At 45.8% G+C, this 22,082-nt stretch overlaps 1 protein-coding gene across 1 annotated transcript in view; it reads right to left on the reverse strand.

The window, feature by feature from the left end:
* The window catches only part of MCF2L (MCF.2 cell line derived transforming sequence like), a 194,133-nt gene that overhangs the window by 49,997 nt on the left and 122,054 nt on the right, over positions 1 to 22,082 (reverse strand). The window contains exons 3-4 of the mRNA XM_075265272.1: positions 7,743 to 7,826; positions 610 to 724 (exon numbers count right to left, since the gene is read on the reverse strand). Coding sequence (XP_075121373.1) covers positions 610 to 724; positions 7,743 to 7,826 — 199 coding nt within the window. The remainder of the gene's footprint in view (positions 1 to 609; positions 725 to 7,742; positions 7,827 to 22,082) is intronic.

The following is a 22,082-nucleotide window of genomic DNA, read 5'->3' on the forward strand; positions in this document are numbered from 1 at the left end:
GAGAGGTTGTATCACTGAACTGTGACAAGCAGAATGGTCATATCAATGAATTTTCCACCATCTAGGCCATTCAGACCTAGCTGTCAGGAGATGTAGGAAGCAGTGGTTATGTGAGGGCACGCACACAATGAACAGGCTCGGGCCAGTCCAGACAGACCACCGGTAGAGATGAGAATTTGACTAACGTACAAGCACAAACTGCTCCCACAGTTTTTTTGACAAACACCCAAATCCTGGTCGCCAGATTTTTCACCAATCATAAATTTATGGGACCAGCTTTATGAGTGTGCAGAATCTACAGGCCCAGCTGCGGCACCTGTGGGCAAATATGTTGAAAGGTACCCTATGAAACCTGTATGCCTCCAGATTGCATCTTCTTTCCAGGCTAGAGGTAGCCATACAGGGTACTAGACACTCCCCATTAAACTTATCCAGTCGCTCTAATATTGTAATCACTTACATAGATCATCAAAGCATTAACAAATATACATTTTCATTCCATTCCAATAACTCCTTCTTGGCGTCTTGTTTGTATATGTCAGTGAGTATATATCCATAACGCATTATGTCACGGTAGATACCTTATACGTGAAAGCAAATTTCTCGTACCTGGGAACACTTGTTAAATACGTCAGGACATTCTGGAACTCAGATTCTGGGATCTCACTGAATGCTGGGTATTCAGGAAACGTGATGACAGGACAGCCATTTTCACCTCTTCCTCCTACAAATATAGAGCATTTTAGTTCAATATTCTGTAAATATCTCTGGAATTCAGTAATCTGGAAACATCATTATTGTTTCTACCTACAGAAATGAGAATTGTGAAATAAACAACACATTAACATCATAATTATTCTAATTTTATAGGTTAGAGCCGCCATATCTTGTTTCAATGCTAAGAATTGCTAGGATTATAAATATTATAATGCAGCCATTACTGGACTCACAAAAGAATATAACATCCTTATAATATTGTTATCAGTAGACACTAGAGGGCACCTCAGGACTTAAAGCTGTGCAGCTAATGCTACTCTAACATGGATCTATGTTGATCAGCCTTCAACATGCAGTGACCAATTTTTAAGGCAGAGAACGTATAGACTACAGCAAAGGGAGTCTGTAGAGACTAAAATAATTCCCAAACCAATACCAGCGTCATGCAGGGATCATTAATGGAATAACAGACTTTTTTTTGTCAAGTGATGCTCCTATGCAGAGAATAAAATGTTTTAATGTATATGCAAATTATCCTGTAAGTCAAACGGGCAGACTAGAGTCCACAAATGCCACGGCTCTCCTCTTGAATATTGTCCCAATGCTTCCAGTTTAGTCGTGATTGGCAAGTGCAGCTTCTGGAGCTGTCAGGACTGTTTGCATATAAATCTTGCATTGTGGGACTGCGCTCACTGTACTTGCTGGATAATTTTACTCTGCATAGCTGCATTTCTGCTCCTATTAATGATGCCCTACATGGCATTGCTATTGCATTGGGAAGCATTTCGGTCCTGACAAACTCCCTTTAGAAAAGACTTCACACCACCACTACCCACTCCAAATCTTAATATCTGTTTATAAACGCAGCTCCACTAATTCCAGCGTATTTGTAATTTTTCTTAGTGCCCCCCGTTTCTGGACAGACTACTGCGTGACATGGCAGGAGCAGGATATTTTATCAACTACAGTAACGTGAGAATTTTCCAGGGTCACAGTGAAGTTATGCCTCATCACCAGTTAAAACCTTTAAAACCTTTTATGTCAGGGAAATAAAGTGATCAGTGACTACCTTACAGTCCATTTGATCTTGGCGCGAACAGAGGCAGCTCAAACATCTCTCGTGTGAATACAAAAAAATCAATATAGGAAAAAACAGCATCATGTGTCAATATTGTCTTAGATATAAAATGACTCGACATGAGGAACCAACTGTATAGTACTTAAAGGAAAAAATGCTGCGGCCTCTGAATTCAAAGGAAACAAGGATTTCATTTAGGAGTTGTGCACATGAACATATTACTTCAGTTGTTTAAGTCATAATGCTCCATGGATAAATACATAGGCAGTGCTGTGAATTACATTTAAGAATGGTTATATATGTACTGTATATACACAAAATTGATATACAGATCAGCAGCTTGATGATCCAATACAGTGTGGATGCAAGGAATACTTAGAGGACATTTCACCACTTCTACAAACTCCAATTCTTTGTATCTTTTACTAGCTGTTGCTCCACCGATTCTAGCACAGTTGAATTATTTCTGTAGCCCCACCATTCAATGCTGATACTATTGGTGTCTGAAATGCCATTTAGGCTGTGTGCTTTCAGGAGGACGGTGACAAGCAAGAGCAAGCAAGGGGGCACGATTCGGAGCTCCAATCAAAGGTCATTTTTGAACGCCCCTTGCTTGCTCCTGCCTGAGACTGCCCACTTGACAGCACAAAGCCTAAATGTCATATCAAGCACAAAAACTAACCGCCTTGTGTGTGGGAATGGTGTGGGCTACAGAGAAAATTCCAAATGAATCAGTGGAGCAGCACCTATTAAAGGATACAAAGCACTGGGATTGCTGACGGTGGTGTAAGGTCCTTTTTAAGATCTTGGTTCAGGGTCCTGGGAAATGAAGAGAAGATAAAAATTGAATCATTCCCAAGCAACCATGTATAAGGAGGGAATGTATTCCCTGGAAGAGCTGCAATTTTTTTCTGCAATAGATAGATATCCAGTGGCTGTGTTGAAGGGATGGTTAAAAGTCGTATACAATACACATGTTCTACAGTGAAGGATACTACTAGTTGAGCCACATGGTAATATACATTTAATGTAGATCCTTCCCTCAATGTGCTGGTGAAGAAAACCATGCCACAGTTTAGTATAAGCCATGGACCCAGGGGAGTGTGAAGTAGATTCAATACATTAATGTACTGTATTTGTAGAAAGTGTACAAAGTATGTAAGGTGAAGGAAGGTGATGAGGATACTACTGGAGTTTATGACCGTGCCCTGCACTATGTATATATGTACTATCGTTAAGGGGGTGTTCACACTACCGTCGGTGGCCGACAGCTAGTGTCCGCTGGTAATGTCTGTTCAAAATCTTGCATGGACATTAGCAGCGGACACTAGCTGTGTCTGTGACATTTTGCATTGATTTAAATGGAGATCGGGTGCGTTCTTTTACAGTCCGTGTCTGTCCTTAACTGTCTGTTCCCAAAGATGTCCGACTTTTCAAGCGGATAGCATAACCCAACAAGTAGGTGCTGTCCGCTTGAAAAGTCAGACATCTTTGGGAACGGACACTTAAGGACACCCACGGACAGTAAAAGAACGCACCCGATGTCCATTTAAATCAATGCAAAATGTCACAGACACAGCTAGTGTCCGCTGCTAATGTCCGCACAAGATTTTGAACGGACATTAGCAGCGGACACTAGATGTCGGACACCGACGGTAGTGTGAACGCCCCCTAAGTTACAGTCCTGTATATTCTTTCACTGTAGCTTTATTAAAAGGAGTTTTCTGGGGCTAAAAGATTGATCACTTATACTAAGGACAGATCATGGAATCAAATCAATGGGGGGCCAAAAGCCGTAACCTCTACTGATTAGCTGACTAACATAGCCACAGCATTTGGACAAGTGATATGGCCTCTTCACTACTAACCATGCACAGCAACGTACATTATATAGCATGTGTGTTTTGCACTGACATGTGAGGGTTCCACAAGTTGGACCCCTATTGATCTAGAGATAGATCATCAATATTTTAGTCTCTGACTTCCAAAAACCCTTTAATATATAGTAAGATTCCACTGTTCTCTTTATATATTAATGATTTATAACAAATATATGTAAGTATAAATCAGATTCTGAAATCTTAATTGACATGACAGATGTATAAGACTTATCACCAATCACCTACATAAGGTATATAAGGCTCAAGTAAACTGCTTATGAGACAATTGTAAAAGAAACCTTATTTACATGATGTGTGTGAGATAGTATATTGCATTAGGTACAGAAGTAAAAAGCCAATTGACTGTAACTTGGGTAAACACCTAGATCTGTCACCTGTCTCTGGAAAATACCGCAGGAATAGGAGAAAGTTGACAGACTTGGTTACACAGTGACACATATCCTGCTTTACGGTGTAAAATGCAGAGGTGTGTTCAGAAACTGCTGGATAATTGAAGCAGCAATTTGGATACTGTACATACACTGCTTGTACAATTATATTTGTGTATTTATCTTAACCCAAAATATATGTTGGGTTACAGTCTCAAATACGCTCTGACTCTTAAGGCCCATGCATAAAGCAATTTGTGTTGACACTGCAGCGCTACAAAGTGTTTCTATGGCCCTGAACAATGAAGTTCTTAAATTTTTTTTTATTTATTTCTTGGCTTACTTATATAGCGCCATCATATTCTGCAGCGCTTTTACAGACATTGTCAGTCACTGTCCCATATAGGGCTCACAATCTACATTCCCTATCAGCATGTATTTGGAGTGTGGAAGGAAACCAGAGTACCCGGAGAAACCCCACAGAAACACGGGGAGAACATACAAACTCCTTGCAGAGGTTTCAGAATTTGCAAGAAAAAAAGTCTCTAAAAGAAGGGGATATGCTTAGAGAAAGCGAGAATGGCCTAAAATGAGCCAAACTACACTAAAATTTAGATGTAAAACATTGGTGTAAAGCAAGCTAACCAAAAGATGACATACGGAAAACAAAAATTGCCCAAGATATCTAGATGCAAAATCCATCATCAACATTTGACACATTTTTAACCACCTTCTATGATGCCTACATTTTAGGCAGGATTGCGGAATCTGACTAAAAGACTGTTTTTTCATGCAGTTTCTTGTTATACAGAATTTTTTCAATAACTTAGAATGCAAAATGAAAATGTATGAAATAGAGAGTGAACACTATAGCTGGTTTAGACAACCTTGTGTGATAGGACCCCCAACAAGATGATGACTGATGGGGTAACTGATGGTAAGTTATCATTTTCCTTACAGTGGCAAGACATGTTCTCCTAAGGGTGAACTAATGTCTAATCCTAAGTAGTGGACCAGCAGCTATATCTAGGAATCATTTAAAGTGCTTCTGCAGGAACAAGTAAAGCAGTGAATATCCTGCACTGAATAACCTTTGTCACTAATATATAAGAGGGTCCCCGATGAATACATTTGCAGAGCACAGCTGGGAATGACCAGAAGGTTTGTTCCTCTGCTGACCCTCCTATTCTCAGTCACGTGACGGACTCTGGTCTACTTTTTGGACCTGCAGCAGAGGTAGAGCAGAGACGAAGACGTTGCAGGGAACTGGAGAAGCAGCAGTGGAGGCCTCAGACACAGATTTCCATCACTGCTCTGCAAGTCTAATCATTGGGGCTCCAGGGGGCCTGCTCATGTATTGGTAAGAAAGCTTATCCAATGCAAGGAATGCCTGGTAAGCTTTATTTGTCCCTGCATACCCCTTTAAATGTAACTCTATATTCAATCTAAAAATGTATTGTTCATGTCACATGGTATCAAACCATAAAAATCTTGAGCCTCCTTTTATAAATGTCAGTCCCTCCTACAGTATGTTAAGGTTTTTTTTCTTTGTTAAGTCTTACTTACAGAAACTCTGGTACTCCAGTCACTCCAAGCTACCATTATGTATCCTCTCTGTGGACTGTAGCACTAAATCCTTTGTTGGATTCATGTAGACTATTTTTTGTTTTAGCCTTTTCAATTAATATTTTTCTCTGAGCAATAAATGCATTCCACAGTATATATATTTCTCAATACAATTTGTACAGCTAGTGTAAGATCAATAGTTACACCTGGAATGATAAACTTTTAGTTTGTCACTTAACTTGACATTGTTTCTTCCCTAAGGCTTGAAAATTGTGTCTTAAGTAAAATGCATGAACAAGTTACAACAGATACCCACAATATGTCAACACTATAAAGATAGGCTTTAAAGAGGACCTTACACCTTTCACCTCCTGGGGCACATGCGGTATAATACACTGCTAAAAAGCCAACAGTACGCTGAATTCAGTGTATCGGTTTTCACGTTCTGTGTCCCCGGTGAACAGCTATTGGTACCGGTAAAGTAGCTCTTCACCGTCAGAAGGGCGTTTCTGACAGTCAGTCAGGTATGCCCTTGCTCACAGCAGCGTCTATTGCGCTGTACTGTAAGAGCGGTTAGGAACACCCTCCCCCCAGTACTCGTCTGTGGACGAGTACTATCAGGAGGAAAGAGAGGCGTCCATAGATGAGTACTGGGGGAAGCGGTCCTCACTGCTCTCACAGTACAGTGCTATTGACGCTGCTGTAACGAAGGGCGTTCCTGACTGACTTCCCCAGCATTAAACCCAAGCCTATACATTGTACACAGTGAGAAGTAGCATACAACTCGCAATAAAGAAGCAAGGGAAAGAATAGAGAGTGAAGGATTTCATAAAAAGAAGCCAGAATTTGTTAAGTATATTACAAAATTTATTATTTGCACAATTAGGGCTAGTTCACACGTAGGCAAAGGGGCGGATTTTACAGCGGATTTCGCTTCAAAATCCGCCCCTTTACAATGATGGTCTATGTAGACCACCGGGCTTTTTTTTCCGCTAGTGGCGGGCTGCCGCTAGCGGAGAAAAGAAAGGACATGCCCTTTCTTCAGGCGGAAGTCGCGCGGGCTCAGCCCGGCAGCTCCCTCCTATGTCGGCTCATTCATTTGAGCCGACAGTGGAGGGGAAAGCCGCGACCGCGATGGTCGCGGCAGGTGGGTTTTGCTCGCCGCGTCTCTCTCGGTGTCAAAACCCGCGCGGGCAGTTCACGTGTGAACTAGCCCTTACCAGAAAATCAAAAGTTGTTTAGATGTCTAGTAACATTTTAACTCCATACACACACACACACACACACACACACACACACACACACACACACACACACAATCATTTTGGTTCCTCTTCTTTAAAGAAACACTTGAGAAAATCAAAATTTTTTGAAAGTTTAGTTACTCAATCATTCATTCAGTGATCTTAGAGAGCAGAACTCAAGTGCTACACCAGCTACTTCTATACTTACCTCTATACAGACCAAACATGCATGGGGACTGTACTGTAGAATGAAATTCATCTAGTAACCGATGATCTGGAAAACCTGTTAATCCAGCATACAAAATAGTTTCAAGCTGAATTAACAGAAGGCTGGGGTACTCTGGCCCACACTGTCCATAGGTCCATAGTGGGGATTAGCCAGATTATGTAAACTTTCGCCTTGGAGGATACACTGTAAATATCTGGACATCAGTGACATAATCTCCAAGTCAGGGCCAGGGCAGCGGGTCAGCAAAGTGCCGGTGTTGTCAATGACATTAGAATTAGCAATGAACTGGTGAACTCTGTACCAATGTAGTCGTGTCATTGTTGAGAAGCCACAAGGAACATAAAATATTTTTCGATTGTGTATCTTTACTGCTTGCCACAGGCCTGTATGGACATTTAATAGTCCAGAAATTTTAGCTAGGAAACACTTTAGTTGTTATAGAAATGCAGTATAAGCTGTATTCATCTTGCACGGTCACTTTCAGTCTAAAGAAGCATGTTCAAATATGCAATTTCCAGGGACCAAATTACCACATGGATGATTTTATAACACAGGAACATACACACATGCATAGGAAGACACACCACATTCTATATGAAACCTGCCATAACACGGCTCTAATGTGGTTAATGTTCTCACCTGACAGGTATGCAAACTGCTTCTTCAACTGATCCTCAATGTCTGCTGCACACGTCGGGAAGGTGTCCTGGTGCATGATGTCATCTGAAAGAAAGCAAGAAATAACAGAATTAAATCATTAAGAAAATACAATTAATAATTACCCTGTAAACTTAATCCATGAAGAAGTAAAGGCAAAATGTTGCTAGAATAACTTCCATGGGACATAGGTATGGCAGTACGGTGTGTAAAAACTGCAAAACCCATTCAATACAATGTAACGTATGCATGAAAACCATTTGGGGTTATAGTGGCTCATCCAGTGGTTCCAGGCTATGACACAAACTGGAAAACAAGCATAGCAAACAACACAAACAATAGGATTTTGGGGGGGGGGGGGGGGACGAAAGGCAACCACCTCAAACACGTTAACCCTTAGTAAGAAATAATGGGCCCATATCTAGCGTGTCTATATACAAAAAGAATAAATAAACTGAAAAAGATATGAGATGGTGGGGATAACACAAAAATTAGAATATGTATAAAAAAAAATTATTGACAAGAATAAAAATAGATCTAATAAATAAGATACATTGAACAGCAAAAACCAGTGTCAAACAGCAAAAACTGAGGTGTATTAAAGTATAGTACATGAATGGTACTATATAATAATATAATCTGGTCCACGAGCAAGTCTGGATAGCAAAGTGCAGGGATGACAATGGACTAGGCACCTGTTTACAGCTTCCTATGTAAATGAGACATATACTACAAGCCATAGTGGGTCTATATGTAACACCAATTACTGCATGTATTAAAAATGCTCAATATATATGAACTATTATTTTACATTAGCAAACTTCATATTATCAAACAGCTTTTCACATTGATGACAGCTTCTAAATAATAGTGCAAACGTGTTGACCACATTATAGTACCATTTAGTATGTAGGAATCAGGCCAAAACAATGCAAAAGAATCAGCAGACAAAATCCTAAAGAACTCGGTTTGCTTGGTGCTCACATTCTATGTTATATAAGATGACCCTGTGGCCATCACATCTGCCTATCTTTAGAAATACACTGCAGGAAATTCAGGGAAATGTGGGAATGCTTCATGCTGTCTAGATAAAACCTCATACAAACTAATGAAAGTAAAAGACAGAATTCTCATTATTATTGCTAGTATAATATAAAAGTCACACGGTCATTATGGAGATTGCCTAGCTAGTCTGATAAGGTTGGTTTACAATAATACTTTATTTAATAGCAAATATATACGGAGATTCTAAACTCCTTATGATGGCCATCCTTACATTTCTCTTTAAATGGTCAACTTTTTTTATTTTTTTAAATGCAGATTGTGAGCCCCATATAGGGATCACAATGTATCACATTTTTTTTCTTCCTATCAGTAGGTCTTTGTAGAATGGGAGGAAATCCACGCTAACACAGTGAGAACATAAAAATTCCTTGTATATGTTGTTCCTGGCCAAATTCGAATCCACCGAGTTGCCCCTATATGATCAAATTTTGGTTAAATATTAGAGATGAGCGAACAGTGTTCTATCGAACTCATGTTCGATCGGATATTAGGCTGTTCGGCATGTTCGAATCGAATCGAACACCGCGTGGTAAAGTGCGCCATTACTCGATTCCCCTCCCACCTTCCCTGGCGCCTTTTTTGCTCCAATAACAGCGCAGGGTAGGTGGGACAGGAACTACGACACCGGTGACGTTGAAAAAAGTAGGCAAAACCCATTGGCTGCCGAAAACATGTGACCTCTAATTTAAAAGAACAGCGCCGCCCAGGTTCGCGTCATTCTGAGCTTGCAATTCACCGAGGACGGAGGTTTCCGTCCAGCTAGCTAGGGCTTAGATTCTGGGTAGGCAGGGACAGGCTAGGATAGGAAGGAGAAGACAACCAACAGCTCTTGTAAGAGCTAAATTCCAGGGAGAAGCTTGTCAGTGTAACGTGGCACTGACGGGCTCAATCGCCGCAACCCAGCTTTCCCAGGATCCTGAATGGAATACACTGTCAGTGTATTCCCGTATACCCGATATATACCCCGATACCCGTTCCAACGGTGTGCCCCCCCACCTTCACCCCAGAAATACCCTGCAAGTCCCCTAGCAATAGAATTGGGGCTATATACACCCACAATTTTTACTACTGGTATACAGTGCCATTGTCTGACTGGGAATTCAAAGAATATATTGGGAATACAAATACCCTCATTTCTTGCTACTGCCATATAGTGCCAGTTTCTGACTGGTAATTCAAAGAATATATTGGGGTTACGTGCACCCACAATTTTTACTACTGGTATACAGTGCCATTGTCTGACTGGGAATTCAAAGAATATATTGGGAATACAAATACCCTCATTTCTTGCTACTGCCATATAGTGCCAGTGTCTGACTGGGAATTCAAAGAATATATTGGGGTTACGTGCACCCACAATTTTTACTACTGGTATACAGTGCCATTGTCTGACTGGGAATTCAAAGAATATATTGGGAATACAAATACCCTCATTTCTTGCTACTGCCATATAGTGCCAGTGTCTGACTGGGAATTCAAAGAATATATTGGGGTTACGTGCACCCACAATTTTTACTACTGGTATACAGTGCCATTGTCTGACTGGGAATTCAAAGAATATATTGGGAATACAAATACCCTCATTTCTTGCTACTGCCATATAGTGCCAGTGTCTGACTGGTAATTCAAAGAATATATTGGGGTTACGTGCACCCACAATTTTTACTACTGGTATACAGTGCCATTGTCTGACTGGGAATTCAAAGAATATATTGGGAATACAAATACCCTCATTTCTTGCTACTGCCATATAGTGCCAGTGTCTGACTGGGAATTCAAAGAATATATTGGGGTTACGTGCACCCACAATTTTTACTACTGGTATACAGTGCCATTGTCTGACTGGGAATTCAAAGAATATATTGGGGTTATAAATACCCTCATTTCTTGCTACTGCCATATAGTGCCAGTTTCTGACTGGTAATTCAAAGAATATATTGGGGTTACGTGCACCCACAATTTTTACTACTGGTATACAGTGCCATTGTCTGACTGGGAATTCAAAGAGTATATTGGGAATACAAATACCCTCATTTCTTGCTACTGCCATATAGTGCCAGTTTCTGACTGGTAATTCAAAGAATATATTGGGGTTACGTGCACCCACAATTTTTACTACTGGTATACAGTGCCATTGTCTGACTGGGAATTCAAAGAATATATTGGGAATACAAATACCCTCATTTCTTGCTACTGCCATATAGTGCCAGTGTCTGACTGGGAATTCAAAGAATATATTGGGGTTACGTGCACCCACAATTTTTACTACTGGTATACAGTGCCATTGTCTGACTGGGAATTCAAAGAGTATATTGGGAATACAAATACCCTCATTTCTTGCTACTGCCATATAGTGCCAGTTTCTGACTGGTAATTCAAAGAATATATTGGGGTTACGTGCACCCACAATTTTTACTACTGGTATACAGTGCCATTGTCTGACTGGGAATTCAAAGAGTATATTGGGAATACAAATACCCTCATTTCTTGCTACTGCCATATAGTGCCAGTTTCTGACTGGGAATTCAAAGAATATATTGGGGTTACGTGCACCCACAATTTTTACTACTGGTATACAGTGCCATTGTCTGACTGGGAATTCAAAGAATATATTGGGGTTATAAATACCCTCATTTCTTGCTACTGCCATATAGTGCCAGTTTCTGACTGGTAATTCAAAGAATATATTGGGGTTACGTGCACCCACAATTTTTACTACTGGTATACAGTGCCATTGTCTGACTGGGAATTCAAAGAATATATTGGGGTTATAAATACCCTCATTTCTTGCTACTGCCATATAGTGCCAGTTTCTGACTGGTAATTCAAAGAATATATTGGGGTTACGTGCACCCACAATTTTTACTACTGGTATACAGTGCCATTGTCTGACTGGGAATTCAAAGAATATATTGGGAATACAAATACCCTCATTTCTTGCTACTGCCATATAGTGCCAGTGTCTGACTGGGAATTCAAAGAATATATTGGGGTTACGTGCACCCACAATTTTTACTACTGGTATACAGTGCCATTGTCTGACTGGGAATTCAAAGAATATATTGGGAATACAAATACCCTCATTTCTTGCTACTGCCATATAGTGCCAGTGTCTGACTGGTAATTCAAAGAATATATTGGGGTTACGTGCACCCACAATTTTTACTACTGGTATACAGTGCCATTGTCTGACTGGGAATTCAAAGAATATATTGGGAATACAAATACCCTCATTTCTTGCTACTGCCATATAGTGCCAGTGTCTGACTGGGAATTCAAAGAATATATTGGGGTTACGTGCACCCACAATTTTTACTACTGGTATACAGTGCCATTGTCTGACTGGGAATTCAAAGAGTATATTGGGAATACAAATACCCTCATTTCTTGCTACTGCCATATAGTGCCAGTTTCTGACTGGTAATTCAAAGAATATATTGGGGTTACGTGCACCCACAATTTTTACTACTGGTATACAGTGCCATTGTCTGACTGGGAATTCAAAGAGTATATTGGGAATACAAATACCCTCATTTCTTGCTACTGCCATATAGTGCCAGTTTCTGACTGGTAATTCAAAGAATATATTGGGGTTACGTGCACCCACAATTTTTACTACTGGTATACAGTGCCATTGTCTGACTGGGAATTCAAAGAGTATATTGGGAATACAAATACCCTCATTTCTTGCTACTGCCATATAGTGCCAGTGTCTGACTGGGAATTCAAAGAATATATTGGGGTTACGTGCACCCACAATTTTTACTACTGGTATACAGTGCCAATTTCTAACTAGGAATTCAAAATGCGCAAGGCTCCCGGAAAGGGACGTGGACGAGGCCGTGGGCGAGGTCGGGGGAATGGTTCTGGGGAGCAAGGTAGCAGTGAAGCCACAGGGCGTCCCGTGCCTACTCCTGTGGGGCAGCAAGCATTGCGCCACTCCACAGTGCCAGGGTTGCTTGCCACATTAACTAAACTGCAGGGTACAAACCTTAGTAGGCCCGAGAACCAGGAACAGGTCTTGCAATGGCTGTCAGAGAACGCTTACAGCACATTGTCCAGCAGCCAGTCAGACTCTGCCTCCTCTCCTCCTATTACCCAACAGTCTTGTCTTCCTTCCTCCCAAAATTCCGAAGCTTTACAGAACAATAACCCAAACTGTCCCTGCTCCCCAGAGCTGTTCTCCGCTCCTTTCATTGTCCCTCAACCTGCCTCTCCACGTCACGATTCCACGAACCTAACAGAGGAGCATCTGTGTCCAGATGCTCAAACACTAGAGTCTCCTCCATCTCCGTTCGATTTGGTGGTGGATGACCAGCAACCCACCCTCATCGACGATGATGTGACGCAGTTGCCGTCAGGGCATCCAGTTGACCGGCGCATTGTGCGGGAGGAGGAGATGAGACAGGAGTTGGAAGAGGAAGTGGTGGATGATGAGGACACTGACCCGACCTGGACAGGGGGGATGTCAAGCGGGGAAAGTAGTGTGGATGTTGAGGCAGGTGCAGCACCAAAAAGGGTAGCTAGAGGCAGAGGCAGAGGTCAGCAGCTTAGGCGAAGCCAGGCCACACCCGGAATCTCCCAAGATGTTCCAGTTCGTACCCAGCCCCGAAAAACTCCCACCTCGAGGGCACGTTTCTCGAAGGTGTGGAGTTTTTTCAAGGAATGCGCCGAGGACAGATATAGTGTTGTCTGCACAATTTGCCTCTCGAAATTGATTAGGGGCTCTGAGAAGAGCAACCTGTCCACCACTTCAATGCGCCGTCATTTGGAATCCAAGCACTGGAATCAGTGGCAGGCAGCAACGGCAGGACAAAGGCCGCCTGCCGTTCACGCCACTGCCACTGCCTCTGCCACTGCCTCTGCCTCTGCCACTGCCACTGCTGACTGTGCTGGCGATGCACTCCAGAGGACGAGCCAGGACACCACTTCATCTGCCTCCGCCACTTTGTTGACTTCTACCTCATCCTCCCCTGGTCCTGTCTTATCTCCTTCTCCTGCACCATCAAAGGCACCATCAGGCGTTTCTTTACAACAACCCACCATCTCTCAGACATTGGAGCGGCGGCAGAAATACACTGCTAACCACCCACACGCGCAAGCCTTGAACGCCAACATCGCTAAACTGCTGGCCCAGGAGATGTTGGCGTTCCGGCTTGTTGAAACTCCCGCCTTCCTGGACCTGATGGCAACTGCGGCACCTCGCTATGCCGTCCCTAGCCGTCACTACTTCTCCCGGTGTGCCGTCCCCGCCTTGCACCAGCACGTGTCACTCAACATCAGGCGGGCCCTTAGTTCCGCGCTTTGCACAAAGGTCCACTTGACCACCGACGCGTGGACAAGTGCATGCGGACAGGGACGCTACATTTCACTGACGGCACACTGGGTGAATGTAGTTGAGGCTGGGACTGCTTCCCAAACTGGCCCGGTGTACCTCGTCTCCCCGCCTAACATTCCTGGCAGGGACACGAGAAGAACACCCCCCTCCTCCTCCTCCTCTACCGCCTCCTCCTCCGCCACCGCCTCCTCCTCCGCCACCGCCTCCTCCTCCGCTGTTAGATTGACCCCAGCTACGAGTTGGAAACGTTGCAGCACTGGCGTTGGTAGACGTCAGCAGGCTGTGCTGAAGCTGATCAGCTTGGGGGACAGACAGCACACTGCCTCCGAGGTGAGGGATGCCCTCCTCGATGAGACGGCAATATGGTTTGAGCCGCTGCACCTGGGCCCAGGCATGGTCGTTTGTGATAACGGCCGGAACCTGGTAGCAGCTCTGGAGCTTGCCGGACTCCAACATGTTCCATGCCTGGCCCACGTCTTCAACCTAGTGGTGCAACGTTTCCTAAAGAGCTACCCCAATGTTCCAGAGCTACTGGTGAAAGTGCGGCGCATGTGCGCCCACTTTCGCAAGTCGACAGTAGCCGCTGCTAGCTTAAAATCTCTCCAGCAACGCCTGCATGTGCCACAACACCGGCTTTTGTGCGACGTCCCCACACGCTGGAACTCAACGTTTCAGATGTTGAATAGAGTGGTTGAGCAGCAGAGACCTTTGATGGAATACCAGCTACAAAACCCTAGGGTGCCACAAAGTCAGCTGCCTCAGTTTCACATCCATGAGTGGCCATGGATGAGAGACCTTTGTGACATCCTACGGGTCTTTGAGGAGTCCACAAGGAGGGTGAGCTCTGAGGATGCGATGGTGAGCCTTACAATCCCGCTCTTGTGTGTTCTGAGAGAATCCCTGATTGACATCAGGGATAACTCAGATCACACAGAGGAGTTAGGGATAGCATCCGATCCGTCACAGCTGGAGAGTAGGTCCACACATCTGTCCGCTTCACTGCGTTTAATGGAGGAGGAGGAGGAGGAGGAGGAGGAAGAAGAGTTGTCCGATGATGTGATGGTGATACAGGAGGCTTCCGGGCAACTTCGAATCGTCCCATTGTTGCAGCGCGGATGGGTAGACATGGAGGATGAGGAGGAAATGGAGATTGAACTTTCCGGTGGGGCCAGAGGAGTCATGCCAACTAACACTGTGGCAGACATGGCTGAGTTCATGTTGGGGTGCTTTACAACCGACAAGCGTATTGTCAAAATCATGGAGGACAACCAGTACTGGATCTTTGCTATCCTTGACCCCCGGTATAAAAACAACATCTCGTCTTTTATTCCGGTAGAGGGGAGGGCCAATCGCATCAATGCTTGCCACAGGCAATTGGTGCAGAATATGATGGAGATGTTTCCAGCATGTGACGTTGGCGGCAGGGAGGGCAGTTCCTCCAGTAGGCAACCAAGTTCTCACCGGTCCACACAAACGAGGGGCACACTGTCTAAGGTCTGGGACACCTTGATGGCACCCCCTCGCCAAAGTGCCGCCACGGAGGGTCCTAGTGTCACCAGGCGTGAGAAGTATAGGCGCATGTTGCGGGAATACCTTTCCGACCACAGCCCTGTCCTCTCCGACCCCTCTGCGCCCTACACGTATTGGGTGTCGAAGTTGGACCTGTGGCTTGAACTTGCCCTATATGCCTTGGAGGTGCTGTCCTGTCCTGCCGCCAGCGTCCTATCTGAGAGGGTGTTCAGTGCAGCCGGTGGCATCATCACTGACAAGCGCACCCGTCTGTCAGCTGAGAGTGCCGACCGGCTCACTTTGATAAAAATGAACCACCACTGGGTAGAGCCGTCATTTTTGTGCCCACCTGTGTAAAGCACCCCAACATGAAACTCCATGTCTGTACTCAACCTCTCCAATTCCTCCGCATCCTCATACTCATCCACCATAAGCGTTGCACAATTCTGCTAATACTAGGCTCCCTCCAACATGATTTCCCCCAACTCTGCTGGTTAGAGGCTCCCTCCACCCTGATTTCCACCAACTCTGCTGGTTAGAGGCTCCCTCCACCCTGCTTTCCCACAACTCTGCTGGTTAGAGGCTCCTTCCACCATGAATTTGCCCAAACTGGGCTGTTTAGAGGCTCCCTCCACCATGAATTTGCCCAAACTGGGCTGTTTAGAGGCTCCCTCCACCATGAATTGGTCCAAACTGGGTTTTTTAGAGGCTCCCTCCACCATTAATTGGTCCAAACTGGGCTGGTTAGAGGCTCCCTCCACCATGAATTTGCCCAAACTGGGCTGTTTAGAGGCTCCCTCCACCATGAATTTGCCCAAACTGGGCTGGTTAGAGGCTCCCTCCACCATGAATTGGTCCAAACTGGGTTTTTTAGAGGCTCCCTCCACCATTAATTGGTCCAAACTGGGCTGGTTAGAGGCTCCCTCCACCATGAATTTGCCCAAACTGGGCTGTTTAGAGGCTCCCTCCACCATGAATTTGCCCAAACTGGGCTGGTTAGAGGCTCCCTCCACCATGAATTGGTCCAAACGGGTTTTTAGAGGCTCCCTTCACCATGAATTGGTCCAAACTTGGCTGTTTAGAGGCTCCCTCCACCATGAATTGGTCCAAACTGGGTTTTTTAGAGGCTCCCTCCACCATGAATTTGCCCAAACTGGGCTGTTTAGAGGCTCCCTCCACCATGAATTTGCCCAAACTGGGCTGGTTAGAGGCTCCCTCCACCATGAATTGGTCCAAACGGGTTTTTAGAGGCTCCCTTCACCATGAATTGGTCCAAACTTGGCTGGTTAGAGGCTCCCTCCACCATTAATTGGTCCAAACTGGGCTGGTTAGAGGCTCCCTCCACCATGAATTGGTCCAAACTGGGGTTTTTAGAGGCTCCCTCCACCATGAATTGGTCCAAACTTGGCTGTTTAGAGGCTCCCTCCACCATTAATTGGTCCAAACTGGGCTGGTTAGAGGCTCCCTCCACCATTAATTGGTCCAAACTGGGCTGGTTAGAGGCTCCCTCCACCATGAATTGGTCCAAACGGGTTTTTAGAGGCTCCCTTCACCATGAATTGGTCCAAACTTGGCTGTTTAGAGGCTCCCTCCACAATGAATTGGTCCAAACTTGGCTGTTTAGAGGCTCCCTTCACCATGAATTGGTCCAAACTTGGCTGTTTAGAGGCTCCCTCCACCATGAATTGGTCCAAACTGGGTTTTTTAGAGGCTCCCTCCACCATGAATTTGCCCAAACTGGGCTGTTTAGAGGCTCCCTCCACCATGAATTTGCCCAAACTGGGCTGGTTAGAGGCTCCCTCCACCATGAATTGGTCCAAACGGGTTTTTAGAGGCTCCCTTCACCATGAATTGGTCCAAACTTGGCTGGTTAGAGGCTCCCTCCACCATTAATTGGTCCAAACTGGGCTGGTTAGAGGCTCCCTCCACCATGAATTGGTCCAAACTGGGGTTTTTAGAGGCTCCCTCCACCATGAATTGGTCCAAACTTGGCTGTTTAGAGGCTCCCTCCACCATTAATTGGTCCAAACTGGGCTGGTTAGAGGCTCCCTCCACCATTAATTGGTCCAAACTGGGCTGGTTAGAGGCTCCCTCCACCATTAATTGGTCCAAACTGGGCTGGTTAGAGGCTCCCTCCACCATGAATTTGCCCAAACTGGGCTGTTTAGAGGCTCCCTCCACCATGAATTTGCCCAAACTGGGCTGTTTAGAGGCTCCCTCCACCATGAATTGGTCCAAACTGGGTTTTTTAGAGGCTCCCTCCACCATGAATTGGTCCAAACTGGGCTGGTTAGAGGCTCCCTCCACCATGAATTGGTCCAAACTGGGGTGGTTAGAGGCTCCCTCCACCATTAATTGGTCCAAACTGGGCTGGTTAGAGGCTCCCTCCACCATGAATTGGTCCAAACGGGTTTTTAGAGGCTCCCTTCACCATGAATTGGTCCAAACTTGGCTGTTTAGAGGCTCCCTCCACCATGAATTGGTCCAAACTTGGCTGTTTAGAGGCTCCCTCCACCATGAATTGGTCCAAACTGGGTTTTTTAGAGGCTCCCTCCACCATGAATTTGCCCAAACTGGGCTGTTTAGAGGCTCCCTCCACCATGAATTTGCCCAAACTGGGCTGGTTAGAGGCTCCCTCCACCATGAATTGGTCCAAACTGGGGTTTTTAGAGGCTCCCTCCACCATGAATTGGTCCAAACTTGGCTGTTTAGAGGCTCCCTCCACCATGAATTGGTCCAAACTGGGGTGGTTAGAGGCTCCCTCCACCATTAATTGGTCCAAACTGGGCTGGTTAGAGGCTCCCTCCACCATTAATTGGTCCAAACTGGGCTGGTTAGAGGCTCCCTCCACCATGAATTTGCCCAAACTGGGCTGGTTAGAGGCTCCCTCCACCATGAATTGGTCCAAACTGGGGTGGTTAGAGGCTCCCTCCACCATTAATTGGTCCAAACTGGGCTGGTTAGAGGCTCCCTCCACCATTAATTGGTCCAAACTGGGCTGGTTAGAGGCTCCCTCCACCATTAATTGGTCCAAACTGGGCTGGTTAGAGGCTCCCTCCACCATGAATTTGCCCAAACTGGGCTGTTTAGAGGCTCCCTCCACCATGAATTTGCCCAAACTGGGCTGGTTAGAGGCTCCCTCCACCATGAATTGGTCCAAACGGGTTTTTAGAGGCTCCCTTCACCATGAATTGGTCCAAACTTGGCTGTTTAGAGGCTCCCTCCACCATGAATTGGTCCAAACTTGGCTGTTTAGAGGCTCCCTCCACCATGAATTGGTCCAAACTGGGTTTTTTAGAGGCTCCCTCCACCATGAATTTGCCCAAACTGGGCTGTTTAGAGGCTCCCTCCACCATGAATTTGCCCAAACTGGGCTGGTTAGAGGCTCCCTCCACCATGAATTGGTCCAAACTGGGGTTTTTAGAGGCTCCCTCCACCATGAATTGGTCCAAACTTGGCTGTTTAGAGGCTCCCTCCACCATGAATTGGTCCTAACTGGGGTGGTTAGAGGCTCCCTCCACCATTAATTGGTCCAAACTGGGCTGGTTAGAGGCTCCCTCCACCATTAATTGGTCCAAACTGGGCTGGTTAGAGGCTCCCTCCACCATGAATTTGCCCAAACTGGGCTGTTTAGAGGCTCCCTCCACCATGAATTTGCCCAAACTGGGCTGTTTAGAGGCTCCCTCCACCATGAATTGGTCCAAACTGGGTTTTTTAGAGGCTCCCTCCACCATGAATTGGTCCAAACTGGGCTGGTTAGAGGCTCCCTCCACCATGAATTGGTCCAAACTGGGGTGGTTAGAGGCTCCCTCCACCATTAATTGGTCCAAACTGGGCTGGTTAGAGGCTCCCTCCACCATTAATTGGTCCAAACTGGGCTGGTTAGAGGCTCCCTCCACCATGAATTTGCCCAAACTGGGCTGTTTAGAGGCTCCCTCCACCATGAATTTGCCCAAACTGGGCTGGTTAGAGGCTCCCTCCACCATGAATTGGTCCAAACTGGGGTTTTTAGAGGCTCCCTCCACCATGAATTGGTCCAAACTTGGCTGTTTAGAGGCTCCCTCCACCATGAATTGGTCCAAACTGGGGTGGTTAGAGGCTCCCTCCACCATTAATTGGTCCAAACTGGGCTGGTTAGAGGCTCCCTCCACCATTAATTGGTCCAAACTGGGCTGGTTAGAGGCTCCCTCCACCATGAATTTGCCCAAACTGGGCTGGTTAGAGGCTCCCTCCACCATGAATTGGTCCAAACTGGGGTGGTTAGAGGCTCCCTCCACCATTAATTGGTCCAAACTGGGCTGGTTAGAGGCTCCCTCCACCATTAATTGGTCCAAACTGGGCTGGTTAGAGGCTCCCTCCACCATTAATTGGTCCAAACTGGGCTGGTTAGAGGCTCCCTCCACCATGAATTTGCCCAAACTGGGCTGTTTAGAGGCTCCCTCCACCATGAATTTGCCCAAACTGGGCTGGTTAGAGGCTCCCTCCACCATGAATTGGTCCAAACGGGTTTTTAGAGGCTCCCTTCACCATGAATTGGTCCAAACTTGGCTGTTTAGAGGCTCCCTCCACCATGAATTGGTCCAAACTTGGCTGTTTAGAGGCTCCCTCCACCATGAATTGGTCCAAACTGGGTTTTTTAGAGGCTCCCTCCACCATGAATTTGCCCAAACTGGGCTGTTTAGAGGCTCCCTCCACCATGAATTTGCCCAAACTGGGCTGGTTAGAGGCTCCCTCCACCATGAATTGGTCCAAACTGGGGTTTTTAGAGGCTCCCTCCACCATGAATTGGTCCAAACTTGGCTGTTTAGAGGCTCCCTCCACCATGAATTGGTCCAAACTGGGGTGGTTAGAGGCTCCCTCCACCATTAATTGGTCCAAACTGGGCTGGTTAGAGGCTCCCTCCACCATGAATTTGCCCAAACTGGGCTGTTTAGAGGCTCCCTCCACCATGAATTTGCCCAAACTGGGCTGGTTAGAGGCTCCCTCCACCATGAATTGGTCCAAACGGGTTTTTAGAGGCTCCCTTCACCATGAATTGGTCCAAACTTGGCTGTTTAGAGGCTCCCTCCACCATGAATTGGTCCAAACTTGGCTGTTTAGAGGCTCCCTCCACCATGAATTGGTCCAAACTGGGTTTTTTAGAGGCTCCCTCCACCATGAATTTGCCCAAACTGGGCTGTTTAGAGGCTCCCTCCACCATGAATTTGCCCAAACTGGGCTGGTTAGAGGCTCCCTCCACCATGAATTGGTCCAAACTGGGGTTTTTAGAGGCTCCCTCCACCATGAATTGGTCCAAACTTGGCTGTTTAGAGGCTCCCTCCACCATGAATTGGTCCAAACTGGGGTGGTTAGAGGCTCCCTCCACCATTAATTGGTCCAAACTGGGCTGGTTAGAGGCTCCCTCCACCATTAATTGGTCCAAACTGGGCTGGTTAGAGGCTCCCTCCACCATGAATTTGCCCAAACTGGGCTGTTTAGAGGCTCCCTCCACCATGAATTTGCCCAAACTGGGCTGTTTAGAGGCTCCCTCCACCATGAATTGGTCCAAACTGGGTTTTTTAGAGGCTCCCTCCACCATGAATTGGTCCAAACTGGGCTGGTTAGAGGCTCCCTCCACCATGAATTGGTCCAAACTGGGGTGGTTAGAGGCTCCCTCCACCATTAATTGGTCCAAACTGGGCTGGTTAGAGGCTCCCTCCACCATTAATTGGTCCAAACTGGGCTGGTTAGAGGCTCCCTCCACCATTAATTGGTCCAAACTGGGCTGGTTAGAGGCTCCCTCCACCATGAATTTGCCCAAACTGGGCTGTTTAGAGGCTCCCTCCACCATGAATTTGCCCAAACTGGGCTGGTTAGAGGCTCCCTCCACCATGAATTGGTCCAAACTGGGGTTTTTAGAGGCTCCCTCCACCATGAATTGGTCCAAACTTGGCTGTTTAGAGGCTCCCTCCACCATTAATTGGTCCAAACTGGGCTGGTTAGAGGCTCCCTCCACCATGAATTGGTCCAAACTGGGTTTTTTAGAGGCTCCCTCCACCATGAATTTGCCCAAACTGGGCTGTTTAGAGGCTCCCTCCACCATGAATTGGTCCAAACTGGGGTGGTTAGAGGCTCCCTCCACCATTAATTGGTCCAAACTGGGCTGGTTAGAGGCTCCCTCCACCATTAATTGGTCCAAACTGGGCTGGTTAGAGGCTCCCTCCACCATGAATTTGCCCAAACTGGGCTGGTTAGAGGCTCCCTCCACCATGAATTGGTCCAAACTGGGTTTTTTAGAGGCTCCCTCCACCATGAATTTGCCCAAACTGGGCTGGTTAGAGGCTCCCTCCACCATGAATTGGTCCAAACTGGGGTTTTTAGAGGCTCCCTCCACCATGAATTTGCCCAAACTCTGCTGGTTAGAGGCTCAA

This window comes from Leptodactylus fuscus, chromosome 2 (genome assembly GCF_031893055.1).
Source record: "Leptodactylus fuscus isolate aLepFus1 chromosome 2, aLepFus1.hap2, whole genome shotgun sequence".
NCBI lineage: Eukaryota > Metazoa > Chordata > Amphibia > Anura > Leptodactylidae > Leptodactylus > Leptodactylus fuscus.